The following is a 26,753-nucleotide window of genomic DNA, read 5'->3' on the forward strand; positions in this document are numbered from 1 at the left end:
TACAACCCGTGATGCCTTTGATGGACATATCGTTAGCACGCTGTGCAATGAATTTAGTCTGTTTATACAAATCCTCAGTTACTATAACTAAAATTTTCATTCGAAGCCACCCCATTCCTCCTCACTGTCATCTTCATCGTCGGCCTTCCTTGTCCGAACACCCCACTCGATCAACCGCTCATCCTCCAAGGCCTCAGCGGCCCTCGTCCGAACAGGCTTGTAGGCACTTTCAGCGCGCAGCTTCTCCAACGGCCTCAAAATAAGCTCAATGGGCACATCGCCCTTGATCTTCCGCTTCGGAGTCTCCTCCCCGTCCTCACCAGCCACCTCCTCAAACTCAAGAACCTTCTCCAACTCATCGACCCAGATGTCAATAAGATGGTAGCGCAGTCCGTCAGGACCATGCGGCATAGGCACGTAATTCGGGTCTCCCTCATCCGGGGCCTGATCCTCATCATAGTTCAACGGGCACAAAGGACCCTCTTCGATAATGGAGATATAAGCCGCGAGATCGGGGAATTTAGCCTCGAATTTAGCCTCGAGGTCTTCGGCACTGTCCTTCTCCTCCTCGTCTTCGGCGGTCTCAGCCTCAGCCTCGGCCTGCTTCTTCTGCTTCTTGCCGCGACCCTGCTTGGCTGCGTCTTCGCGCTTGCGCTTTTTCCCGTCCGCGCTTTTTGTTGAGCTCTTGTTCTTCACGAGAACTTCGAATGCCACACCGACGTAGAAACGGATCAGCATCAGGTACTTGTCCAGCCGGATGCGGTCTAGTGAGTGGTAGTCCCGGCCGATGGTGATCCAGAAGGCGCGCAGGAAACGGTGGAGAGTTGCGTGGGGGAGGGAGGGGACGAGAGAGTAGGAGAGTGCGCGGGCGAGGGCTTGTTGTGTGAGGGGTCGGTCGGAGTGGTAGAAGCCTGGGAGAAGGTTAGTTTTGCTGCGGTTTATGCCTCGCGAATATAGCGGAGGTGCATACAGTAGAACAGGCCCTTCCACAGTTTGAGGAGATCAACGAGGGTCAGATCGGTGCGAGACTGCACGAATTTGGTTAAAGACTCAAGAGCCTTGTCGCGGACTTTCCGGTCTAAAGATATAGGTTAGCGTTATAGTTTTGCATTAGGAAAAGGAATATGCATACCACTCGAGCCGAGCTCCCTCACAAAAGGAGTTTTTTGGCCGTCCATTGGTACGGTTTATCTCGAGGATTGACAAGACTAGCGATTGAGAAGCCTGGATATCAAGGTGGAGGTGGGCGTTTGATCTTAGAGAAGGTATACAGAGGCTACCCTTGAAAAGGTACGCAATTGAGTTGAGTTCAATCAAAAGTTCGAGATTAACGAACTGCGCTGTCTTGAGATTGCGATAAATTATTTTTTTTTTCTTTGCGATAGAGTTGTTTGCACTGTTTGTCTAGAAGCTCCAGATCGGTGATTAGGTAATGAAATTTCTTGCCTGAGCTATAAGGCTTCACATCATCCGCCGATCCGCCGAAAGACGAAAGAGAAAAGTCACGGAAAGTACATAGTCCTTCCTTGATCATGCATAGGCTACATATTTAAAAGCAGTCAAGCAGTACATCAATCAAATCAAATCTTGCTTGAGAGGCTTGAGCATATTCAAGCCGTCGATTAAGGGCTCAGTGATCTGCATCTGCTTTCGCGTTCATACTTCCAAGGTTAAGAGATGGGCCACTCACTTACCAAGACTATGCTTTTAATCTCTCCAGAACTGCCTATCAGTCCTAGTCGCCCAGTGTCCAGCACCCTATAAGCTGGTATAAGCCAGTCCGAATAACAGGATTTTGATGATCAACTGTTCTAGTAAAAGGGATGCTGAAAATGGCATCAATAGTGTCATTTTCGGCGTCTAATTTACCGCCATTAAGTGTTGTCTGTAGATATAATTACCCCTGAAGCTGTATGGGACGAAATAGACAGAATTTAATAATGAAATCGAATACTGCCATCATTCATCAATCATCATCCATGATATGTGCAGCCCAAATAGCAGCAAGGGTATGAAGAAAGAAACCAAAAACGCCAATGTAAGAAACGATAATTATTAAAGTGACCTTCCACGTCTGGGTGGCAAGCCTGCATCAAGTAAGATAGAGATCGCCATATTTTATTTCGGCAGTTTGGCCTCCCATTCATCAATAAGCCTGGATAACTCCCTAAAAGAAACAGGCTTCATAAGGAAAAGGTCAACTCCTGAGTCCAGGGCCCTGAACTCATCGCGTGTACTGCTGAGTCCGGTCAAAGCGATTATTGTGGCTGGCATACAGTCACCCCGTTCTTTCTCAATTGCACGAATGGCGCGCGTTGCCTCAAATCCGTTCATAACTGGCATAGACATGTCCATGAAAATAAGGTCATATCCCTGCAACATCCTTTCGACTGCATCCACGGCCGCTCTGCCATTTTCGGCTTTATCTAGGACCCTGACTTTTCGTTTGTTCATGAGAGTCATCATAAGATGAAGGTTGATGTTGTTGTCATCTACCACCAAGACCCGAGGCCTGCTTTGGCTCCCAGTTAAGGTAGTGACATGATCTGAGCCTCCAGATGAAGACTGAGTAGATAAAGACCCAGGATTGGTGGAATCAGTACTCCCGGATGTTGTGCAGCCAGAGCTGTCGGTACGCGATGTCGATACAAAAGCGCTACGCCCTGTAAGACCAATGATGCAATTGCCTGACGCCGCCATGGGAATTGGTGGTTTAGCATCTGGTGATCGTAGATTTCCTGGTAATGAGGGATTGGACTGTCTAATTGGCAAAGCCGAGCCTGCAGGATTGGGTCGCTCTGGAAGTACTAAGCCTTGCCTGGGATTCTGCGGTTTCAACGTAGGGGCTGTCGGCTTTGTATTAAGACAGCTCAAGATACCACGGGAAAGTTTCCGTGGACCGCAAGGCCGATGTAGGATTGCCAGAGTGTCAGCAAGATGCGACCATTGTGCCCTAGACTCACCATAATCGCTAGTCTCGCTGCAAAAGACGAGCAGACTTGGCAATTCTGGTGGGAAATTGTGTATTTCTTTTGTAGACAAATCCCTTTCATCCGCAAACAGAATATCTATAGGCTCATTGGTAGACAGAGGAACAAGCTGCAGACCATACCAATCCGTGATATACCGAGCCATGGAAGCCCAGAACTGATTCTCGCCAAGACGAGACGGGTCGATTCCCCAGATAGCAGCACGTTTCCCATTACAGCTGGCACGTCGGGGTTGAGAAGATGCCGTGAGTATATTTTGGTCCGAATTTTCTCTTTCTGACGTTGATCGTGGGCTTTCTTCCCCCACTAGACGTTCAAGAGGAAGCGACACTTTGACAATAGTGCCTTCGCCCTGTCGGCTTCGAATATTAATTTTTCCGTTGAGGGTCTTCACAATGCCGCGAACAATTGATAGGCCGAGACCAGTGCCTACTGACAGCGGATCCTCTTGTGAGAATGGAATGAATAAGTTCTTCTGAAGATATTGCTTCGAGATTCCCTTACCCGTGTCTGAGACGGTCAATGTCACCATATCTTCGAGACCTTGGCGCCGAGAGCGACCTTTTGAGCGCTCAGTAGCCTCGATGCAAACAGAGATCCGACCCTTTTCGGTGTACTTCAGTGCATTGCCAAGGATATTCATAATTAAGCGTCTCAGCGATCCCGGCTGGACTTTGTACATCCAGTCATTGTCAGGAATGTCAACAACGACGTCCACTCCTGAGATGTGACCAACTTCGTTGGTATTTGATGTTGATTTGGAAGGCAGTGTTGACAGGATATCTGTGGCACGATTGGTGGACATGGCTGACTTCTGTATATGGGAATGACCCAAGCACACGCTGTCTATGACATCTTCTGTCAAGAGAGCCACATCTGTCAAAACCAAGGTATCCAGGCGCGGCACAGTGTCCTCGGATGATTTAGGTTTCCATGGATCTTTTCCACGCCTGAAGGTTTTCTTGTGTCTTTCCAATGACATGATTTTGCTGAAGTCTAGAACTTGGTTCATTGTATCCAAGAGAGTTCGACCGCATGCATTTATTGTATCAAGGAGGGTTTCTTGGAACTGGTCCAAGGTAGTACTTCCGAAGAACTCGGCTGCAGCTAGAACACCATGCAACGGGCTGCGTAATTCGTGGGATATGCTGCTTATAAAATCCCCTTTCTGGCGGTCCGCGATGACTGATTCAACACGGCTGTATTCGGTCATAATAGAAGAGCCGAAGGCAAATACTGAACTCAGATCAACAGCAGGACTGAAAACTCGCGTTGGCCGGGGAGTCCAACAAAAGCACCCGGCGAACCACTGGGAATCTGTGGCATTCCACAGTGGGACAAACATGATTTGAGATGCAGCAGGGAAGAACTCATTAAGTTTGCTGGTCTCTGAAGCCTTGGTCTTCTTCCTTTGCTTTCTGGAATCGTCTGTTGACTGATCTTCCGACGTTGAGAACGTCCCATCGCGGTGAAATGACCAGAGTTTCCCTTTAGGATAGCGACGCGTCAACTGTTTCAGGAATCTGTTGTTAAGGTTGACAGCTGGATCCGACAGCGTAGAGCTTGCTTGGTATGAAAACGGATCACCTCTGGTGGACAGCGCAAGAATAGGAGCAGGATCTGTGGATCCAGCAGAGTCACTATGACCGGCTGCGACATATTCGGAGGAGTTGTCACTAGCCTCCAAGAACATGACACCGCCAGCGCCGTCCAAGTCCAGACTTTGTCGCAAGAGGTTCGCAGCACGTTGGAAAAGCCAGTGGTTGCTGCTCGAGGAATCCTCTGAACTACTGTCGTCCTGTTGCGAGCTGCGCAACGATTCCGTTGGACTAGGGGGAGCACACATATAATTATACTTGGAATCCGGGCTCAAAGGTTGTGCATCGCCGTTTCGAGACGCATTTCCTGGTCCAGTCTGTGCTGAGCAAAATTCCAATTCATCGTTTTGGGGGCTTATAGGTTGGCGGGTTCTGAGGTGAGGTGATGCCTGCGGAGACGAACTATGTGCTGAGCTGTTCGATCGAGACGACATGTGAGCGTTGCTGGCAAAACTGGAGTTGCCATCGACGAAAAGATGGAGACCACGTGATAGCCGTGAGGCCCGTCGCCCTTCTGCGGCTTGACGACTAACTAATAAATAGTCCATTACCAACTCCGCCACTTTTCCTAATGTATCCTTCTCGATATCGGATAGCCCTTGACGGGGTTCAGAATCCAACACAAACAGACAGCCCAGGTTGATACCGCTATCACTAGTTAGGGGAGTTCCGGCATAAAACCGAGAGTGTGGCTCGTGTGTCACAAAAGGCAATCCTCTGAATCGTTCTTCCCGCTGAAGATCGTTGACGATTAAAAATGAATACGATCCATCTTTGTTGTCTGAGTCAATCGCAACTGTCTCCTATTCGAAGGAGTAGACGTCAGTATGTAAAATATCGCAGTATTTCAAAGATCGGCCTACCTGGCATATATTCCAAGAATCTGACAATGTCGATGTCCCAGCAAAGAGCCTATCCCCTTCCCCAACGGATGACCTTGAGCTTTTAAGATTGGTGTTTCTTGTGGCTTCAGCCAATATAAACTGAGAGTCGCTGTTCAATACACTTTGCAAAGGGTCAGATCAGAGTCCACGCTAGAGCAGGAGAGTAATGTACGTAATAAAAGCACGCTGCGCGTTCAGGCGTAGAGCGGCCAGTTGTGCAAAAGAAGTCAAAGTTGTATTTGGGCTTGACGGAGAGCTGCCTTCGACAAAACTTCTCTCTGAGGCAGAGGCATCGGGTACAAAAGGGGTTGTGACTCTTGAAAAATCTGCTATTGCGGCCAGATGCTCATCAAATTGGAAAAGTGATGCATTAAGCGCCGCTGGATTTTCCGGTTGGAAATATCGATATACCTCCCGTTTCTGACGGTCTGCCTCGTAGTCCATGGTTTGGCTGTATGGGATGAACATAACCCTAAAGCCCAAAGCCTAACAAAATGTGGGATATTAACACGCGGGGGTGAAAGAGCTACCAGGTGTACGCCAAAGGAGTTATGATAGACATGTACTCCACGTACGTCATGACACGTGATGCCCTGCATGTGTCGATCGTGTGGAGTCGCTAAAACAACTCTGAGAACTTGCGGTGATAGGCCAAATATGGAAGAGCTAGCTTGAAATGCGGGCTCATCGTTGGTGTGGACCTCTATGTACATAGGTAACCAAACTTACATGAGAATATGACACAAAAATCTTGGAAGTGTGGAGACATTAGATGTTAGATCAAGTAATTAAGGGGCGCAAAATTCGACAGCTGGGGACGATGATATCTTGAGAGCCAGTCTGCTTTCACTCGAGTATGGGTATCACCACATGAGATATCATGCTAAGGTAAAGAGAGTATGCCAGGTTGTAGATGGCAAAAAGTAAAAAAAAAGATTGGGGTATTATGCGAAAAGAGATCCGATGACAGAAACGCCAGAACGCTGGAGGTTCAAGTAGAGAGGACGAGAAAAAGAGTGATGTTGGCGGTAGTGGTGGGTCACCGACGATGTGTCAAAAGGGTCTCCTAGGATCGGTGTCCAAGGTTTAGGTCTTTAACAGGGGAAACGAGAGCATTGACAACATGGCCAGTCTTCCACCCTTGGTCAACGAGTGGTTCACGCTCATTCAGCAAGTGACCCAGGTAAGCGATTCGAACGCGCCTATCATCCTCGAGCTAAAGAACAAATTAGCAATATTCTAGAGAACGAAACGAACTGATCAATAAGAACAAAAACCAACCTTGGCTTCCTGATGCACCCTCCTCGCCAAAAATCCCACAGTCTGACCCTTACCAATAGAAAGCAGTATATCCGGACCTCCACGATCACTCAAACGAGCAAGCACACGGATCAAATTCCGTTCACTCGTCTTCCCCTTCTCCTCACGGCGGCGTTCAACATCTTGCGAAATTAACTCGTCCCCGGAAGCATCCGCATCATCATCAGCGAGCTTACTATCTGAGAGCATCCCAGCATCCTGCTCCTCCTCATACCCAGCAGGGCCGCCATCCTCACTAGCCGTCCTCGAAGACGAAGGAACGATGTTCTCCGGATCACTAACAACACATTGTGGAACCCTGTAAAGCACGCCTTGCTCATCGTAGCAGCCCTCACAAAGATCCCCGGTGGGAACAGTAATACCCGCCGCATCTAAAATACCCTGCGCAGTAGCCAAGTCACCGTTGCGAATCAGCGATATCACCGTGGAAACAGCGGCCCATATCTCCGGCCTGCCGGTAACGCGCGTCTCGAAGAACTCGGTGCGCTCGCGGTCCAGCTGCGCACGCGTCCATGTCCGTCGCTTACTGTACCACACATGGTTACGCACTGGCTCATTATAGTGCTCGTTTAGAGGGAGGCTGGCGGTGTGCCGCGTGCGTTGCCTTGGTTGCGTGGTGCGGTCACTGGTATCCCTCGTGGCTGTTGTATGTGAGATGCGTTCTTGGGTGTGGGAGGTTTGGTTGTCGACATTATGCGACAGTACTGACGCGCAGCAGCCCTGTGGAGTTTGTTAGTATGGTTATGGGGCCATTGCGGGTTGGCATGGTATGGAGATGACGGCCGGGGCTTTCGGTCGTGTGACGTTCGATGCCAAGCCTGTCTTATTGATGATAATATAGGCATAGGTATAATTTCTGAGGTTATCATGGTCGGGGTTGAATTCTTACCATCTTACTCGTACTCAAGGATCTCCATATGAGGAGGGGAAATAGTTGGAGAGGGGTTGGCGTGGAGTAGTGGTCAACGCTCTAAGGCGAACTAGATCTGAAGGCTGAGCACAGACCTACTAGGTTAGAACCCTGGGGACGAGGCAAAGGCGTCGAGGAAAAGGAGGCAACCGTTGAAGGAAAAGGAATAGAAATGAAATAGAAAATGAAACAGAAACAAAGAGAAACAAGGCTACATTCCACAATTTCTCCCATTCGCGCATTTAATGCCGCGGGGATGACTCCAATAGTCACACCACCACAACATTGAATGATTTACAGAGCACAATTGCTTAATTCGTACAAGGTACAAGACTGTAACTGAAAAAAAAAATACATGAATTCTCATTGATTTTACAAATAAAACCAATTCTAGTCATCTTCGTCATCACTCCCAAAGATAGCTTTAAAGACAGCATCGCCGGGCCGCTCTGCCTCCAGGGCATCATTGCGCTCAGGTTCAATAACTACCGGTGGTGGCGCCGCACTAACAGGCTGACCAGATGGATCAAGACCATCTGCTGTTGGAAGGTAACCCAACGAGTCTATGAGGAGTTGGTTCATGATATCCTGCGATACCAATTGTTTTGGGCCAGTTTCGGCTTGGAAACCAGCGGACTGGAAGCGCGTGCCAGGTCCGGAACTGGAGGCTCCAGGCCGTTCAGGGTCAAGTTGCACATTCTCCGGTGGTTTGACGTTAAATCGCTTGCATAAAAGACGAGATGGGTAAAAGGGGATTGTGCTTCGGGTCATTGGGCCGAACATGCCAACTTTGGCAGCTGCTACTGCAGGATCGTCCGGCTTTTCAGCGGGTCTACTGAGCCCAGATTCTGTAGAGTCGGGAGCATCCGAGACAACCTTGGGCGCGGTAGACGAGGAGGTAAATCGTGATGCCATAACCCCAGACATGGGTTTGAAGACTTCTGCAGCTCGGCAAAATTCTTGCATCTCTATAACCCAGTCATCGGTGCTAGACCCTTCCGCCCGTTCTGGGAGGGTAGAGCGAGCCCCGGCACTAACTTCGAGAAATATTTGGTAGCGTGCACGCTTTTTCTCATCTTCTTGGTAAGGCAGCCACCCACCACCGGCCCGAGCTAGGGCCTGGGCGGCAGTCTGTTTGTCGAGTTTTGGTACGAGGTCCCAAAGATCCTTGCGCTTCTTTGATTCGGGGAGTTCGTATCCTTTGGGTGCCTTTTCTCCTAAAGCTGGAGGTAAATTGGCGTTGCCAGTAAGTTTGGCAATCTTCTCCCGTGCTTCGGGGGTCATATAATCAAAGATAGACTTCCCAGGCAGTTGATCCTCGCCCAGAAGTGCTGCTCTGGACGTGGGATTAAGCGACGAAGCTTTTGCGGCGTCAGCTGTAGAGACATACTTTGATTTATCTCGTTTTTCTGACGATATTTCCTTGGCTGGTTTCCAGCCCTCGGGTATCACAGGAGGATCGTATTTCTTCTCTGAAATCGACAGTCCCGAGATCCCATCGGCAAGAATGAATCCATCCAGCGGTAGGCGCCCGTCGCGGCACTTCCTGAAACCTCCAATTCCGCGTGATGCCGCCACCTTCTTCGATATGAACACGGGCTTTGAATTCAAGAGTGGGTTGGATGACGCGATTGTTGGTTCTGGTTTGACCTTTTTCTTCTTTTTCTTATCCCCTCCAATGGTCTTGTTATATGAGATCTGTGGACCCAGAGAATAAGGATCCTCGTCGTCCGACCCAGTGTCATTGAGAGGGCCAACTCCGAGTCCTCCCCGCCGTGATTCCTTCGGTTTTGGGAGCTGAGCTTTCCCTTGAATAGCCAATCGCCCCCCAAAGAACGAATCGGATTCCTCGGCATCTGGTATGGACGGCAAAGCATTGTGAGACTCTAGGCGCGATTCGCCTTCAAACCCAAGACCTTTGCGGTCGGTCTTGCGAATAAAGGCAACCATGGGTGGGTTCTCAGGAGCAAAAAGGTATGTTTCCTCCGCATAACCACCCGGAGCAGAGCTTTCGTCCAGATTGGCCTTGCGTCGCACCTTAGGTCCGATCCCTTGACCTTCGCGCCAACCCATCTTTTTCAAGAGCTTCACTCCCATAGTTTCTCCGCTGGTTTTCAATATATCCATGAGTCCCGCTCTGCGTGTAGCATCTAGCTCCGTTGAACCAAAGCCGGCGAATTCATCGGAGGTCTGTAGTTGTCTGGATTCTTCCTGTTCTCGCAGGTCGTCCGCGTCCATGAAATCTTCAGGTCGTTTCTGTTCGGCCTTCTGGGCACGGTTCTGGCGCGATGAGACAAAGGTCGCAGGGGTCCATCCTTCTTTCGAGCCGACGGAGTTGAAGTATCTAACAGACGTCAGTGGTTGTCCTTCCAAGGGTCGTTTGTTTAGAGGCGGCTATTCACCCCGCGCTGAATCCACCGGTGAAAGCGCCATGAAGACGCTTGCTCCCGTTTTCGTCCCGCAGTTCCTGTTTCCATATTGGCACAAAGGACCCATCATCGCGAACTCCGTCGTCGAGTGGTGGTAACGGAGTTCCATAGAAGGCGTATGGTGATTGCTCTGCTTGAAGATCGGCCTCGAGCGCGGCGCGAGTACGTTTTAGAGCCATAATTTTCGAATGGGACAGTCACCCATGAGGAGTAATTGGTCACGTCATCTGCATGGAAGAAATTATGCGCGTCGAAAGAAGTAATGAAGATGTGGGAGTCGCATTGACAGCTCTGAGCTGCGGGTTTGTGCCTGAGGCCTTCGAAGGATCTGGCTTACATAAGAGCCGAGTCAGGAATGTCTCACCGCCGGGCCATGAAGAACCCGTGGGCAATAACCCTAATGTTTAGTCTAATTTGTATGTTGTAGATCAGTCGTGAAATGATCTTTAAAACATTGATTAATTATGAATATATCAGTTCTAAAATATGCGATATATTAGTATCCTACAATATTCACATACACCAAGAGCCGACCGTATCCGAATCAAATTGGACTCGGCCTCTGCTCGGTCATCCCCGCCGAGGGGTTCCTGATTGGGCACGTCCACGGATTGCTCGGCCACGTTCCAGCAAGGTGATCTACATATTCTATACAAGGTTGCCGATAGATATTACCATGTTGTTCTGATAGGCCGCTTATAGGTTGCTTATAGTTCGCTTAGAGGAAACACCACATGTAATTTTAAATAAACCTTGGAAAGACCAGCCAAGAACTCTATTAGTATGATGCTTGTAAAACCCTTGGCGTGGGAGGCTAAGGGGCCTTAGGCGGCACTCTTACTTTTTTCCTTTCCTCTTCTCAACTCCTAGATGTTTGCTACAATTATGTCCTTCTTCACCCCCTTTTCATAGCCTTCGTGCTTTCTTTTCAATAATCCCTGTAAGATTGTCGAGATTTGGTGTGCGGCTAGAACCTACCTGGGTAGCTCCCGACCTTGGGAACCAATTCTCAATGCTCCGCCCGTTCCCTCGGAACCGCAGGGCATTCTACTTGCTACTGGCCTGCGCAGCAACCTCCATATGCTTCATCAACCTCCTGTTCCTCACCCATGCGGTCGACAGTTCCGTGATCCGCCTCCCTAATCTGGGGCTCTTCACCGCAACAACGAACCCCGTGTTCGGAGAGTATGCGCACGATGAACACCCTATTGCCGACCTGATGAAAGAAGCGGACCGGAAATGGCTAGAATATGACCATGGTCGCTCGACAAGTTTCCGCCGAACCGTCGCCAAATACCGCGAGACATATGGACGACACCCACCTCCCGGTTTCAAGGAATGGTACATGTTCGCACGCAAAAAGAATGCGCATAACGTGGACGACTTCGAGCAGATTACGGGCGATCTGCGACCTTTTTGGGCGGTACCTCCAGCGGAAATTCGACAGATGGCAGCCAAGCTACAATTCAGCGACGGGATTGCAGGTGTGCAGATTCGCAATAAGAAGGTTGTTTACTCCCCCATTGAAGGGTGGAGAGTTGAAACACTGAGAAAGTCGATTAAACGCATTGCTCGGTATCTTCCGGACATGGATATTGCGCTTAATATTTTGGATCAACCGCGAGTCATGGTTACATTCGAGGATACCCAGGAATACCTTCGCACAGAGGCCCTCACCAGAAACTTACCCAGCGATGCGCAGGATCAATTCACTCCAGGCATGAAACACCTGTATAATAAAGATTCCACCATCGATGATCGTGTTGACCCGTCTTGGTTCTCGATCGCTGGAAAACTATATATGGATTTCGCCAAAGAGTCCTGTGATCCTGACTCCCCTGCTCGGAATGCCAATCTCACTGTGGAGGATGCCGATAAGCTATACAAATCGCCCTTGGGTGGGTTTATCACTAACTTTACTGCATCCTCTGATCTATGCACTGTCGGTTCCGTTCTCGGGGAGAACCACGGGTTTTTGTTCTCAGCATCCAGCAATATCATCACAAGGAAACTGATCCCAGTCTTCAGCGAGTGCAAGGTTAGCGTGAACAACGACATCCTTTTTCCCGCGAATATGTATTTCATGAATGACAAGCGGTACCTGTACAATTCGCGACACGATTACAAGTGGAAAGACAAAGCGGACACTCTCCTCTGGCGCGGCGTCACCTCCGGGGGTGTTCAAATTGCGGATAATTGGCAGCATATGCATCGCCAACGCTTTGTGCACATTACCAACAGTACTGATATGAGGTCAGAGACGGTCTCCATCCTCTCTGAGACCAGCCCGGGCCGGTATCATACCTATCCCAACTTCTCCCCAAGCAAATTTTCACTGGACCACTTCGATGTCGGCTTCACTGAGGCTTGGGGCTGCATCCCGAACTGCTCTTTCTACGACGATGTTTGGACATACAAAAAGCCCAAGGACTTCAGCGAGCAGTTCAAGGCAAAATACCTCGTCGACATTGACGGCCACAGCTTTTCCGGTCGCTGGCGCGCATTTCAGCTCAGCAAGTCGCTGGGCATCAAGGCAACTATTTTCCGAGAATGGCATGACTCCCGACTCTTCCCCTGGCGTCACTTCGTCCCCATGGACAATCGCTACGATGACCTGTACGGATTAATGACCTACTTCCTCGGTCTCGACCCAGAAGTATCCCCCGTCGATGCATTCTCAGTTGGCGAACCATACATACAGAAGCATGACTTTGAGGCCGAGGTGATCGCATCTCAAAGTCAGGAATGGGCACAGCACGCGCTGCGCAACGCGGATCTTGACATCTATCTCTATCTCCTTCTCCTTGAGTACGGACGCATCATTGATGACAACCGCGATAGCATTGGGTACAGTGGCGACGGAAGTGAGCTGGACCACTTTGACGATCAATATCCTTTTCCTCCGGCGTTACCTAGTATCGTCAACCCTCTTCCCCGGAACACTGACGAACAATGATTTCTCTATATACCATTTCTGTTGCATTTCTGTTGCATCTCTGTTGCATCTCTGTTGCATCTCCGTTTCATTTTTGTTGCATCTCTATTGCATCTCTATTGCATTTCTGTTGCATCTTTTTGCATCTTCTTGATCTTTTTGCTTTCTCTGGTTGGAGTCTGCCTTTTTGCACATTGAAGTGTCTGTTCATATATTAATGTCTTAATGACCAGCTACCTTTTTGTCTGTATAACTATTTATTATCTTGCAGACGTGAGTATTGTCATTGTCATATAGTTGAAATCTATCTCTGATATATACCATGTAGGGTATAATATGTCTTAGCAGTAATAATGCAACCAACATAACCACTAAGAATAATTTATTGGATATGAAGTATACAAGACAAGCAACTTCCAGCATTCATCTTAGTGTCACTCTATTACATTATATTCCAATTGACATCAACGCACTCAGCGACATGGGTGGAGTCCGACATCGCACAAAGGAAGCATTTCCCTCATATAGTCAACACCCGAACTTCACATATCTTTGCGCGAACCTCATTTTTGAAATTGCACCACAACGCCAAGGGCTACAGCCTCCATTTTAATTGCAAGTTAATTATAACTTCCGGCTCCATCTTTTGATACCAATTTCATATTGGTGGCAATTATGGTGGCGCCAGGAAGCCAGTGGCCGCCCCTTTCAGGGGCCCGCGAAAACTCTGCAACCAACACCAACGAGCGCATATTGGATGCCAATTACGACGTGCGCCAGTTGCTGAATCATATCAGCAGTAACAACTCTGTCAAAGTCCCGAAACCAGTATTGGAATACCTCAAATCGATTCAGGAGCTCACTGCAGACCTGATTAAGAACCCAATCGGCCAGGACTGGAAGCAGCAATTTGAACAGCTGCGCCAGGAGACCAGCCAGATTAAACAAGATATCCATGCGGTGAGGATAGCTTCTTCGAATGTCAATGCCAATGGCAATGCCAGCGGATCGAATCGGATTCGTTCGTACGTCGACGCTGTCAAAAATGCCCTGCCGCCGACGCACTTTTTGTCCAGCCATGGCTCCGCGTCAACTAACCCCGCATCGCCTTCCGATCTCCTCCAGGACCGTCAGATCATTGTTAAACTGGGTGATTCCGACGGCATTAAACTGTTCCGTACCCGAACACCAGCCGAGATCACGAAGCTTGCCGAAAAAGCGCGTGTAAAGGGAGCAAAGGCTACGCACAGGGTGACGGTGGTATCGGCTAAGTTTGTCGCGGCGAGACAATTGAAATCGGGGGATATCTCGCTCAGCCTCTATACTACAAAGGAGGCGGAGATAATGCGATGCCACCGTGCTTGCTGGGTAAAGCATTTGTGGAAGGGATCGGAAGTACGCCTGCCGAGCTAGGGGGTTATTATCCACGACGTCAATGTACAGTCGCTCGGAATCAATTCAGCTGCAGGGCTTAGAGACCAGAAGCAGGGTATCATTAAGCAGCTGCTTACTAAGAACTTATTCCACTAGGGAGACGATGCAGAGATCACCCAGATCTCATGGCTAGTCCTTCCAGAGGGCAAAAAGTCAGGTTCAATGATCGTGGAATTCACCTCACCGCACACTGCGAACAAAGCCATTGACACTAGAACACTCTAGGACTCAGAGGTACTTACTACAGTCTTATACGACCGGGCTGCACATATACGCCAATGCCACAACTGCCAAAAATATGGCCACATAGGAAACACCTGTTCCAACAAAACGAAATGTGTCTTTTACACTGAGAAGCATCATTCTCGAGACTGCCAGCGCAAAAAGGATACAACTCTTAGTGAACGTAAGTACGCCAATTGCGGGGGTACACACAACAGATGGTCGAAGCGGTGCCCCGACTTCATCAGAGAGATTGAGAGGGTGTAGGCTCTTACACAGGCGAGAGAGCGGCACCACCGGGTGCCAGCATACCTCTCAATCAGGGAGACCAGGCAGGGGACACCGGCTACCACTATATCCAGAAGTCCAGGGGGTAGCGGCTCCAGGACTTCTACTACACAAAGCTCCACACAGGAGAGCTCTAGAGATAGAGCATAAACCGCCTCATAGGTATCAAATAAAACACCAAGCTCTACCCAAGCAGCGAGCAACGAAGAACCAGCATCGTTAGGTAATACCGAAATACAGGAGGCTCAGGGGCCCCGAGAGGAGGCCCAGGGGGAGGCCCAGGAGGAGGTCTAGGGGGAAGACACTACGATGCTCGGCTTCACAGTAAGCACTACCCAGGCAGGCGCAATTAGGGAATCGATCCGCCAGTCGACACAACTGCCGAAGGGACTCCAAAGGTCAATCTATATACCGGTGACACGCTTAGAGCCCCTAAGGCAAAAAGCACCTAGCCAGGCATCGACGCTATCAACGATAACCAGGAGCAAAGGCCTATTCAGGTCAGTACTAGATACAAATGCAGACAAAGCGCAGAAGTAAGCAAGGGACAACACATATGTCCTCGAGGACCAAGAAGTAGCAATGCTAGATACACCGTCATCGTCAGCACCGGCGGCATCGGCCAGCAAATCCCAGCCGTCAGTTTTATCCCGTACCAGCGGGAACAGACGTATGTCAATAAGCAAGCAGAGAGCCGCCGGCAGGCCAAAGGCCACAGGCAAGGAAAATACCATCTTCACAGCGAAGGGGACTACCATACATATACCAGGCCCCCAGGGCAAGAACAAGCGTACCCTCAACAATCAGGTCAACCTCACAATATCGGCCCTATCAGTGAAATTCACTAGTAGGACAGACATCCAGGAGGAGAGAAGAACCCGCTAATTCACCAAGAAGCACACCAACACACCAGTTATCAATAAATAATACACCTTTCACCATCATCCAATACAACACATACCGGTCGAGAGATATCGTTATAGCGGATTTCCTAGCAAAGACAGAGGTCTCCAAGGCAGACATCATTGTAGTATAAGAACCATGGGAAAACCCATACAATGACACAATATACCATCCATTGAAACAGACGCACGAATTACTCTTTCCATCTAGCACAGAGACAGGGGGGAGAGCAAGGGTATATATTTATATCTCTAAGAAACTGGCAGGGTAGACGCACTATGCACATAGTGAATTTTATCAGGAAGTGAGACTCCAAGCCGGCCTTAGCAAGATCTGCTTCTTTAATATATATAACGAGTGTGGTACCACCGGCACAGTGAACCTTCTCAACGACTTGTTATGTGATAACCAAAGATAACGCAGCCAGAAGCATCTGATGATTGCCGGCAATTTCAATCTCCACCACCCCGCCTAGGGAGGCATCGAGGCCATATAAGATATAGATTCTGACAGACTAATTAAGCTCTATAACAAAGCAGACCTCAATCTATGGCTAGAACCTGGCGCAATCACGAGGGACTAGAACGGGGAGCAGACAACGATTGATCTGTTCTTCGGTACACCGGATCTCACTAAGAGATTAGTAGTGTACGAGCTAGCCCTAGAGTGTCATACAGATTCAGATCACCTACCGATCCATATACTGATCGACATAGACACACCTATAAAGCCGGCAGAGGCGCAGAGACGAAGGCTTTGGAAGGCCATAGATACTAAGAAATTCGACGTGTTCATGGCTAACAACCTCCCAATACCACCACCATTAACAACACCCCGACAAATCGACAACGCAGTTGACCACCTAATCGACATCGTACGACGAGATATTCACAAATCGACACCATAGGCTAGGTCAAGCCCCTACACCAATCCATCGTAGACCAAGGAATATAGAGAGGCTATCAAGCACTCCCGCCGTATGTTTCGTCAGTATCTCGCGATATATAGTGAGGAGGACTAGGAGACATACAGACTAGCCAGGAATCAGAAGGGGAAGGTGATCAAAGCCGCTCTCCGGCATGGCTTTAGGAACTTCATTAAAGAAGCCGTAGACTAAGGCCCCCAGGGTTTATAGAGAGTGGCTAAATAGGCCAGAAATTAGGGCCAGCAGCAGGGGAGTACTATACCAGTACTAAAGACAGCGGAAGGAGGGGTTACAGAGACAGACGAAGATAAGGTAAATCTACTCCGTAAGGTATTCTTCCCACAGCCACCAGAAGCAGATCTCTCCGATATACGACACAACCACGCCAGCTACCGAGAGCAGTACCAGCTTCCACCGGTAAGCGACACCGAAGTAAGAGCTACAATCAAGAAGGCGCCACCCAACAAAGCACCTGGATACGACACACTGCCGAACAAACTATGGCGAGTCCTTACAGAGCCAGGCTCACAATCAGAGAAGCGATTTATATCACTCCTCACTGAGATCTTTAACGCCTATGTCCAGAGCGGCTACAACCCCCAGCACTTCCAAACCTCTGTCACAGTGACACTACAAAAGGCGGGTCCACAAGACTACCAAATTCCAAAGTTATACTAGCCAGTTACATTACTAAATATACTCGGTAAGGTCCTCGAAGCAATCGTTATAACCCAAATTACATGGCTGGTAGAGGAACATAACCTGCTTCCAGATATATACCTAGGGGGAAGGAAAGGGGTATCTGTCGACCATACAATCCAGTTGATCCTTAGGCGAGTCCACCAGGCCTAGGGGGAAGGTAAGATAGCGAGTATGTTACTCTTAGATGTCGCTGGAGCATATGATATGGTCTCCCACAAGAGGCTACTATTCAATATACAATAAATGGGACTCAGTACACTCACTCCGTGGGTACAGTCGTTCCTTACCAGCAGGAGTACACGGATCAAGCTACCTAACAGCCACCTAAGCGAAGAATTTCCTACACCAACCAGCATCCCACAGGGTTCACTAATCTCACCAATCCTATTCCTACTCTTCAATATACCACTAGTTCGCGCCTATACACTACAGGGGCTGCACTACAGGGAGAGCGAGGCATATAGATGGGTCGACGATATATGTATTCTAGCAGTGTTAAACAGCTATAAAGAAAACATCAAATTGCTAGAGAAGGCACTACAGAGAGCGAGCACTTAGGCGAGGAAACATGCCGCCAAGTTCGCACCCGATAAATTTAAGTTGATCCATTTCAACAATCCAAAATCCACTACCAACACCACCAGCAAAACGCCTCCCCGAAACGCTAACATCTAGGAGGTTCCAGATGATCCATCAGGACATAACAGCATGCCGGTGATTATCCCAGGGGATCTAATACCAACAATCCTCAAACCAACCGATATAGCCAAATACCTCAGTATATGGCTCGATAAGTACCTCAATTTCACGACATACCGCAAGAAAATGCTCGCAAAGGGAGCTAGTAGTCTAGAAGCACTCCGCAGAATCTCAGGTTCCACTTAGGGGTCATCATTGATCGCAATGCAGAAGGTATACCAGGCAGTTATTATTCCACAGATACTATAGGGACTATCTGCGTGGTACTACCCAGCTGCAAGAGCGACACCAGGTCTCGACAAGCTCATAAACGAACTCACAAAAATCCAAAAACGTACAGCAATCCTGATTAGCAGTACCTTCCAGGGAACGGCAGGGGCAGCACTAGATACAGAACTATTTATTACCCCAATCAAACTACGACTGTAGCAAATCGTCGAAGAGACAGCCATACGAATCCTTACCAGCCCGCAATAGGCCTACCCATAGATTATCAAAGCAACGAAAACCAGGAAAGCATCGCAAAGGAGTCTCAGTAGATGGTCCCCGACTAAAGCGATCGCGCAGAAGAAACCATTACGCCTACAATTAAGCGAAAAATAGGAGGAAAAACGGGCATTTATTCTTACACCATGGGAAGCCCCAATCCCTTACTTTATTAAGAATCAGGAAGCAGCATTAGAAACCCACAATAGTATTTACAAAGATATTACTTGCGATGACCACAGTCGTACCAGCATGATTTTCACAGACAGAAGCGGGTTTATAGGGCATATTAGCGTATCAACGGCCAGATATTACCCAGAGATAACATCGCAGAGACGTTACCTTGGAACAGACTCTCAGTCCACAGTATACACTGCCAAGCTCAGCGGCATTGAGATGGCACTTGCCAAAACCAAGGAGGGTATAGACTCAAATCTTAATAACAGATAACCGACGGCTCAAGAAGTAATCATTTTCTCTGACAGCCAAGCTGCCATTCAGGCAGTTCAAAACCCATAGCGACCATCTGGCCAGTACATACTGACTGCAATCTATACTTACGTACAGGCCATCCAGACACAAAACCAACCAACCAAAGTCACTATCAGGTGGATCCCTACACACATTAGTGTGGACAGCAATGAATTTACCGACAGAGAAGCAAAAAGCGCAGCGCTTCTTGGTACAGGGATAGGAGTTGCAACCAGGACGGATAATCCGATAATCCGCCTCACCGCAGCTGCTAAGAGAGAGGTCCACCAACGAATCAGAGAGCGATAGGAGAAGCAGTGGGAGCAGGAGACAACCTCCACTCCGACAAAGCGCTTAGTGCAGGCGCCAAATAAGAAGACCCTTCGTTTATATGAAGGACTGTCGAAGCCACAATATGCGATCTTGATTCAGATGCGTACAATGCAGATCAGACTTCGACACTTCTTGTTTAAGATAAAGGCAGCCGAGACTGACCGGTGTAATTGTGATAAGGGCTCACAAACACCAAAGCATATCCTGATACAGTGTCCACGGTATATTATACCGCGCACGAAATTGTAGGAGCAATTATGGGGTATTAGGATCAACGAGATGGATTACAATAAGATCGTGTCGAACCCGCAGGCCACCCGCTACGTGGTCAACTTTATACACCGAACAGGTCTCCTCCAGCAGTTTCAACACATTAGGATCGAGGAGGATGACAACGACGAACCGAGAGGCCTCGCGGCAATGGATCTAGGTATGGAAGACGATGGGTATTAGCCAATGACGACAAATGATGCTATGGAACGAGAAACTCAGCCAGAGTCGACCAACATGCCAATCAACTGGCCAGGACAACGTCACTATCAATTGAAACTGAGGCAGGGGAGGGTTTACAGAGAGAGAAGTGAGAGAAAGTGAGACCGGTGGTGGGGGGTGCACCCCACGATAATCATTATACGGATATTTCTTATGTATGGGTTCGGATGGGTCTGGATTTATGGGACTACGGGGTACGGGAATGGGCTGATTCCACTCTTTACAATTAGCATCTATCTGTATACTCTGGGAGAGATCCCGCTCGGCGTTTGGCTTCGAGTTCTTGCTTCAGTTGGATGAAGCGCCTGCATAGTCATACGCAACTAGTTAGACTGCAACAGGTTAATTGAACTTTGATTGATTGATTGATTGATTGATAGTCAACACCCGAGTCTCCACACATGAACTAGCATCATTGGTCTAGTGGTAGAATTCGTCGTTGCCATCGACGAGGCCCGTGTTCGATTCACGGATGATGCACTACTTTTTTGTCTTTGATAATTTGTGGTATTTGGAATAATCTTCTTCTTTTTTGCTGTAGTTCGACGGACAATGGCTATGCATAGAAACCGTGGGTGAATGCTGTCTTAGTCTTAATTCGCTACGTACTCTGCCCACTTTGGAATCCTAATTCAATGATAATATATCAAAAGTACTGGTAGAGATGTTTTGAACAGAGATGTTTCTATCAAGCAGTCTCAATATTATACATAGGACATCAGTCTTTCAATCAAGGATCCTCTAGAAGATCTTTAGCAGTCGCTCTCTCACTCGGCATCCATGTCAAAGTCCTGCGCATGAATTTCACAAATGCGGGTGTAAGTAGTTGATTGGTGGATCATTGAAGTGGATGATTGAGGTGGAATTTGGGTATGGATATTTGATTGAAGTGGACGATTGAGATAGAGCTTGGATATCGATGATTGTCGAGGTGACCTTTTTTTTTACCACCACAGCAAACGGCCTTGAGAGTCTCCTTTAAATGGGTACACGCTGTAACCTCTTCCTGACGAGAAGTCTCCTTCAGAGACACTCCTGCGGAGACTCTTGTCGTTCAAGACCGTTTCTTTTCATTCCTCCTCTTAAAGGTCGAAGCATTGTAGTAGTTGGATTATTGAAGTGGTTGATTGAAGTGGATGGTTGATTGAAGTGGATGGTTGATTGAAGTGGATGGTTGATTGAATGTAGATAGTTGATCGAATATAGTTCTTGGATGTGGTTCTTGGATATGGTTCTTGGATGTGGTTCTTGGATATGGATGCTTGCTTGTCGAGGCGACCATTTTTTTTTACCACCACAGCAAACGGCCTTGAGAGTCTCCTTTAAATGGGTACACGCTGTAACCTCTTCCCGACGAGAAGTCTCCTTCAGAGACACTCCTGCGGAGACTCTTGTCGTTCAAGACCGTTTCTTTTCATTCCTCCTCTTTAAGGTCGAAGCATTGCAGTAGTCGAATGTCGATGGTTGATTGAAGGTTGGTTGAAGTTGATGCTTGTTTGAATGTCGTTTGAAGTTGATGCTTGAAGGGGATGATTGTTTGAAGGTTGGTTGAAGTTGATGCTTGAAAGGGATGATTGTTTGAAGGTTGATTCTTGAAGTTGATGATGGAAGTGGCTGTTTGAATGTGGTTGATTGATGCTTGAAGTGGATGATTGTATGAAGGTTGAGCTTGAAATGGATGATTGTATGAAGTTGATACTGGAAGTGGATGATTGTTTGTTTGAAGGTTGGTTGAAGTTGATGCTTGAAGGGGATGATTGTTTGAAGTTGATTCTTGAAGTTGATGATGGAAGTGGCTGATTGAATGTGGTTGATTGATGCTTGAAGTGGATGATTGTTTGAAGTTGATGCTTGAAGGGGATGATGAAGTTGATACTGGGAGTGGTTGATTAAAATCGTTCGAGGTGTTTTCTTTTTTTGTTTTTTTTTTGTTTTTTTTTGTTTGTGTTTTTGTGTGTTTGTGTTTGCTGTTGTTATAAGCATGCCGATTGTCTTGAAGCCGGAACCTATCACGGTAAGGCTGGATGTGGTTGAGCGCATGTCTAGTACAGTCAGCCCCATGTCATCGGGTAATACGACGAGGGAAGATGAAGAATAGGTGACAATATAGACAAGAAACAAACCTCATAAAGTAGAAGGTGGAAGGTGGAAGGAGAATGTAGTTGGGTTGTCTGAAGGATGAATGTAAGTATATGAGAAAAAGAGACAGCAAGAACATACAAGTCACTGATGGATGATGGGCACAATAGATGCCAGGCACGTTGAAGGATTCTCGTGATATGGCTGAGTTGTCTGAAGGATGATGAACATGACAGGTGCCATGAATGGATGCTTGTGATGTGGATAGGATGTCCGAAGGATGAATGTAAGTTATGAAAAAAAAGATATAGTAAGAACAGACAAGTCATGTGATGGATGATGGACACGACAGGTGGCAGGCATGTTGGATGGATTGCGCCTGCGATGTGGTTGAGTTGATTAAAAATGATGAAGAGAGAGAGAAAAAGTAAGTGCAGAAGTGGGAATCAGCCTGTTTATATACCTGGCCCTACTGCAAACACTGCAAAAGTCGAACTTCTCGCTTAGCCAAAGTGGTAAACAACCCCAAAAAGGAAAGAACCTTGGAAAGGAAAGAACAAAGGAAAGAGGCAAATAGATAGTTCCATCTGACCGCCCAACGACTCAAGCGAGCCCATCTCAGGAATGGGGAGACAATGTTCTTCCATTTCCCTAGATAATCAAATCAGCAACAAGTCTTGTCAGATACCAAATCTATCAAGCAATCTCACACGTACCATCTTCATCCTAGAAGTGAGCCACCACCTCAGGATTAAGCGCCAGAAATGCAGCAGGCGGCAGACCCAGCACAGCAATCGACCCCGCAAGATGGGCTGCTTCATACAAATCTTCGGCAGTGTGATCAGCACTGAAAAGTCTCTTCAGACGAAGGAGATCACATGCCTATATTGAAACAATCAGGACTTGTGTCAAGAAGAAGCCACGAGAAGCGGAATACGGACCAAACGCACCGCAAGCCCAACACAACAATATCAACCGGATAGCTCACGGCACCTCGAGCATTATCTCCGACGTGCAATATGGCATAGGCACGGCATGGCAAGATAATCATACGGCCCAGGCCCGATCCTAGCCTCACCGAAACCACAAAGCCGGAGCGGTCCCTCCTTCGGAAGGATAGCTCGCGAGAGACAAATGGTTCAGTCATGCGAGATCTGCTTGCATGCGGATGGGGAGGTCATCTTGGAGTCCTCGATACCCTTGAATTCGGCATTCTCGCTGTCGTCGTCGCATACTAATAAATTACCAAAATGAACATCTATACAGGGCAAGGAAATAAACGAGTGCACCCATTTTACCAGTACATTGCTCCCCACATGTCAAGTGTCCATCCAGGGAGAGAGAATATTCGGCAATTCTTCGATTCTTTCACAGTCACTGGTCCATCTGGCAGACATATCGTACTGTTTCAAGAACCCGCATATATCAGCCTCTTCGATCTCAGAGAAAGAATGCCGAGAACAGATTCCCAGAGGAGATGGTCAAATATATCCTGAAGTAGTTACTCCAGGCATGGGATTTCCTGCATACCGAATGCAAGGTTGTACACACTGGTCGGTTATTATCCCATGTCCAAGTGTGCAGCGCTCACGGTGAAATACTAAGCTGTGGATATAGACTTTCAATGCGACATATTTCTTGTCTCTGTGATTATAAGCTATTATTTACTTGAATAAGAAGAAATTGTTTGATCTTGACAAACCTAAGGTTCCTTGCCAACCATGTACTTGGACAACTGCCCCAGCCTAGCTTCGAACATACTTGAGTTTTTCTTCGGCTGGCTAGTCTGCTTCGATAATTGGGAATCCATGCATTGGAAAGGATCGGGGCTTCTCTTTGGTGGTGGTCCAATGTTGATGATGGTCTCAAATTGGAAGGCTGTCGTCGGTGAGGCTCTGCCAGGAATGCGATCGGCGGGATTTATCCCCGGCGGGATTCTGATTATTCTTGCATGCAAGCGAGCGTTGAAGCATCCTCTTAGTAGAGACCTCATTTGTCGCGCTAGTGAAAAGGTTTAAGGCTGGGAAATTGATATCTCAGGTTAGTTGGGTCGGTGTGTCGTCAACATTGACGCGGCTACCCCTGCATCATCCCGTCTTCTGACTCTGCCCCCTTCTAATTCTTGTCTCTGTCTTTTCAATTTCATATGCCTTAACTCAGAAGAAAACAGTATGATTCCATTGTAGCTTCATATATATATGTAGTGTATGTACGGATTCAACGCAGAAGGAAATAAGGATAGCATGTACCAATATCCCTAGACAGTCAGAGCAATCACATGTTATAGTATATAAAAAATTCAGTTTGCACATTTCATGACTTTTAACTGCGTATGTTGTAGATATTGCGAATTATGCTTCTGGGAGAAGATATCTAAAGAATATCCAAGAAAGCATCTAAAAAGACTTCGAAAAAAGACATGCCAGGCCGCACTAAGTGGCCGACAATTCACAAAAGGAATGACTGGAAGGCAACAATAATGCGTATATCAATAGACCAGGTCTCATCACCAAACCACCGAGACCTATTAAATGCTCAACACACCCATCTAAAACTGCATCAAGCCAGCAACGACCGATCCCACAGCCATAGCAAAGATAGAACTATAGTAAGCCGGGGCAGCAGAGACATAACTCATGGAAGAAGCCGCCGCAGAAGCCGACGCCGACGAAGAAGCAATCAACGACGAGCTAGCCTTAGCCGAAGACGAAGTCTTACTGGAAGCGACACTGGAGCTAGAGTTCGACGAGCTCAAGTTGGTAGAGATAGTAGCGTTCGTAGCCTTGATGCTGGTGTAGTCGCCCGTCTTATCGGTGTACCTGTACGCGGAAGCCGGGGTGTAGTTGATGATATTGACCGACTCAACGTAGAACGAGAACGGACCTTCGGTGTAGTCAGTCTCGCCGCCGGCCCACTCGATCGTACCCTCGGAGTTATCTGGGTCGCCGCCGGCCCAGATGCCGATGCGGATGCGCATGGGCGTTTGGGGGTAGTTTGTGCCGTCGACGGCATCGGCGTACTCGAGTGTGCGCACGACGACGCCGTCCAGGAGCCACTCGATGCGCTCGGCGGTCCAGTCGACTGAGTAGGTGTGGAATGTTTCTTCTGGGGTTGAGACTGTTACGGTTGTGCCGCGGTCGTAGGAGGTTGTGTTGCCTTTTCCGAAGTAGTCGGTTTCGGCTTCAGTGTCCCAGGTACTGATTTGTTCCTGTGTATTGCGTTAGTGGTTGCTATTTGAGGGGATTGGAGGCTTGGTGGCGTCTGATGCCGGTGAACTCACCCAGTCGATCTCGTCGAGATCGTCGGACTCGAGGATCCAGGTGCTGACAATACCGGTGCCGTTCGCGGTTCTCATCTTGACGTCGACATGGCCGAAGAAGATGTAGAACTCGCTTTCGATTGTCGGCGCGTCACCCTGTTCGGTGATGGTGAACTTGGCGCCTAGGTCGGTGGTGGTTACGGTGCCGGCGGTGGTGTTCCAGCGACCTAGAGATCCAGCGGTAAAGTCGGTGTTGAGACGGTACTTGTTCAGACCGGTGTCTGCTGGGCAAGTCTCTGAAAACAAACTGTCAGCGCGGGTCCGCAGCGGAGTACATGAGACAGTCCATACTATTCATAGGGTCGCAGCTGGTAGTAGTCTGCGCAGCCGCAGTCGCAGCCAAGGCGAGAGCAACCCACTTGCAGTAAGACGGGAAACCCATATTGAAGTCTGTAGAGCGATAGAGCGAACGACTGAAGTAATAATGCACAGAACGATCGACAAGGATTGAGAAAACAAACGAATCCCCAGGAATTATAAACAGTGGGATTTAGGATTTAGTCTCAGGAACAAGCGAGAGCAAGATATATATGAACTTGGGTCCGCTATTTTTATTCTTAGATGTGCGTCAATAGGTCCAACCTTGGAACATCGCATCGACCACGACGCAAATACATCCAGCCACCACATCGGAGGATAGCGATTGGCTCCGTGCACAAGAACCATAGTGGAGCAGGCTCGGGCGATATGAGATGTATATGTTGTAGAATATCGGCATATATTCGTTGTGGCCGTGCAATTAATTGGCGATCCACCGGAGAAAGCTTGGATGGGAGATGACGGGGCAGCTTGCGTAGTTGGCCCCAGATAGTTAGGAGCTAGCGGGAGGACTACGTACGCCCGAGAGTATTTTCCCCGACTCTAGCATCTTGGGGTTTCAGTCGATATTCTTTTCTGTGCTGCATTATTTATTGCGTGAAATAGGATATATGTTGTTGACACGTCATTTCGATTGCGTCCCGACCAAATCGAAGACGAACGGCCTACGCACATTGACTTGATGTGAAGCACCATACTACTATTCAGACAATTGTGAGTGCCTGATGGTTATTTTCCTCTGTGGGGAATTAGAAATGCCCAAATTGCGCCATGTCTGAGTTTTATCTCAAATTATTGGCAGACATGGCCTATCAAAGATTTGGCCACCAAGATGGTTGGTCCTCATACGATTGACAACGATGTCCTAAATGAAAAGGACTCTCCTGTTCTTTTCCCTCACTATCCTACTACCAAACGCCACTGCAGACCCACAAGCGTAAAACAAGAACCGCCAGCTAGTGCAGGTACCAGGAATGGCAAATTCTGTCAGCGTAGGTGGGGGTCCGCAAAACACA

General features: G+C 48.1%; 12 protein-coding genes across 12 annotated transcripts; 5 read left to right on the forward strand and 7 right to left on the reverse strand.

The window, feature by feature from the left end:
• Positions 1 to 96: 96 nt before the first annotated feature.
• N7518_006985 (ribosomal RNA processing 1 family protein) lies at positions 97 to 1,178 on the reverse strand (the record flags this gene model as incomplete). The annotated part of the gene is made up of 3 exons (XM_057187912.1): positions 97 to 911; positions 971 to 1,078; positions 1,133 to 1,178. The coding sequence occupies 3 exons, from the start codon at positions 1,176 to 1,178 to the stop codon at positions 97 to 99; spliced, it is 969 nt and encodes a 322-aa protein (XP_057039615.1).
• Positions 1,179 to 2,118: 940 nt separating this feature from the next.
• On the reverse strand, positions 2,119 to 5,916 carry N7518_006986 (hybrid sensor histidine kinase/response regulator; the record flags this gene model as incomplete). The annotated part of the gene is made up of 3 exons (XM_057187913.1): positions 2,119 to 5,391; positions 5,452 to 5,593; positions 5,645 to 5,916. The coding sequence occupies 3 exons, from the start codon at positions 5,914 to 5,916 to the stop codon at positions 2,119 to 2,121; spliced, it is 3,687 nt and encodes a 1,228-aa protein (XP_057039616.1).
• A 622-nt stretch (positions 5,917 to 6,538) lies between these two features.
• N7518_006987 (uncharacterized protein) lies at positions 6,539 to 7,709 on the reverse strand (the record flags this gene model as incomplete). The annotated part of the gene is made up of 4 exons (XM_057187914.1): positions 6,539 to 6,688; positions 6,754 to 7,433; positions 7,502 to 7,512; positions 7,690 to 7,709. 4 exons carry the CDS (start codon positions 7,707 to 7,709, stop codon positions 6,539 to 6,541), a joined length of 861 nt encoding a protein of 286 aa, XP_057039617.1.
• A 383-nt stretch (positions 7,710 to 8,092) lies between these two features.
• On the reverse strand, positions 8,093 to 10,310 carry N7518_006988 (uncharacterized protein; the record flags this gene model as incomplete). Its single annotated transcript, XM_057187915.1, has 2 exons — positions 8,093 to 10,046; positions 10,105 to 10,310. 2 exons carry the CDS (start codon positions 10,308 to 10,310, stop codon positions 8,093 to 8,095), a joined length of 2,160 nt encoding a protein of 719 aa, XP_057039618.1.
• An 833-nt stretch (positions 10,311 to 11,143) lies between these two features.
• N7518_006989 (CAZyme family GT90) lies at positions 11,144 to 13,087 on the forward strand (the record flags this gene model as incomplete). Its single annotated transcript, XM_057187916.1, has 1 exon — positions 11,144 to 13,087. One exon carries the CDS (start codon positions 11,144 to 11,146, stop codon positions 13,085 to 13,087), a length of 1,944 nt encoding a protein of 647 aa, XP_057039619.1.
• Positions 13,088 to 13,741: 654 nt separating this feature from the next.
• N7518_006990 (uncharacterized protein) lies at positions 13,742 to 14,725 on the forward strand (the record flags this gene model as incomplete). The annotated part of the gene is made up of 2 exons (XM_057187917.1): positions 13,742 to 14,461; positions 14,597 to 14,725. The coding sequence occupies 2 exons, from the start codon at positions 13,742 to 13,744 to the stop codon at positions 14,723 to 14,725; spliced, it is 849 nt and encodes a 282-aa protein (XP_057039620.1).
• Positions 14,726 to 15,319: 594 nt separating this feature from the next.
• N7518_006991 (uncharacterized protein) lies at positions 15,320 to 17,690 on the forward strand (the record flags this gene model as incomplete). Its single annotated transcript, XM_057187918.1, is given in 10 exon segments — positions 15,320 to 15,510; positions 15,534 to 15,844; positions 15,859 to 16,040; positions 16,098 to 16,148; positions 16,185 to 16,289; positions 16,497 to 16,787; positions 16,854 to 16,890; positions 16,951 to 17,021; positions 17,076 to 17,481; positions 17,521 to 17,690. The coding sequence occupies 10 exon segments, from the start codon at positions 15,320 to 15,322 to the stop codon at positions 17,688 to 17,690; spliced, it is 1,815 nt and encodes a 604-aa protein (XP_057039621.1).
• Positions 17,691 to 19,808: 2,118 nt separating this feature from the next.
• Positions 19,809 to 19,982, forward strand: N7518_006992 (uncharacterized protein; the record flags this gene model as incomplete). The annotated part of the gene is made up of 1 exon (XM_057187919.1): positions 19,809 to 19,982. The coding sequence occupies one exon, from the start codon at positions 19,809 to 19,811 to the stop codon at positions 19,980 to 19,982; it is 174 nt and encodes a 57-aa protein (XP_057039622.1).
• Positions 19,983 to 19,985: 3 nt separating this feature from the next.
• Positions 19,986 to 20,334, forward strand: N7518_006993 (uncharacterized protein; the record flags this gene model as incomplete). The annotated part of the gene is made up of 2 exons (XM_057187920.1): positions 19,986 to 20,109; positions 20,252 to 20,334. The coding sequence occupies 2 exons, from the start codon at positions 19,986 to 19,988 to the stop codon at positions 20,332 to 20,334; spliced, it is 207 nt and encodes a 68-aa protein (XP_057039623.1).
• A 2,492-nt stretch (positions 20,335 to 22,826) lies between these two features.
• N7518_006994 (uncharacterized protein) lies at positions 22,827 to 23,247 on the reverse strand (the record flags this gene model as incomplete). The annotated part of the gene is made up of 2 exons (XM_057187921.1): positions 22,827 to 22,982; positions 23,038 to 23,247. 2 exons carry the CDS (start codon positions 23,245 to 23,247, stop codon positions 22,827 to 22,829), a joined length of 366 nt encoding a protein of 121 aa, XP_057039624.1.
• Positions 23,248 to 23,419: 172 nt separating this feature from the next.
• On the reverse strand, positions 23,420 to 23,910 carry N7518_006995 (uncharacterized protein; the record flags this gene model as incomplete). The annotated part of the gene is given in 4 exon segments (XM_057187922.1): positions 23,420 to 23,539; positions 23,606 to 23,744; positions 23,803 to 23,845; positions 23,862 to 23,910. The coding sequence occupies 4 exon segments, from the start codon at positions 23,908 to 23,910 to the stop codon at positions 23,420 to 23,422; spliced, it is 351 nt and encodes a 116-aa protein (XP_057039625.1).
• A 738-nt stretch (positions 23,911 to 24,648) lies between these two features.
• On the reverse strand, positions 24,649 to 25,801 carry N7518_006996 (glycoside hydrolase family 16 protein; the record flags this gene model as incomplete). The annotated part of the gene is made up of 3 exons (XM_057187923.1): positions 24,649 to 25,308; positions 25,381 to 25,655; positions 25,711 to 25,801. The coding sequence occupies 3 exons, from the start codon at positions 25,799 to 25,801 to the stop codon at positions 24,649 to 24,651; spliced, it is 1,026 nt and encodes a 341-aa protein (XP_057039626.1).
• Between the last annotated feature and the right edge of the window lie 952 nt (positions 25,802 to 26,753).

Source organism: Penicillium psychrosexuale, assembly GCF_028828465.1.
Source record: "Penicillium psychrosexuale strain IBT 29551 chromosome Unknown utg000004l, whole genome shotgun sequence".
Classification (NCBI taxonomy): domain Eukaryota; kingdom Fungi; phylum Ascomycota; class Eurotiomycetes; order Eurotiales; family Aspergillaceae; genus Penicillium; species Penicillium psychrosexuale.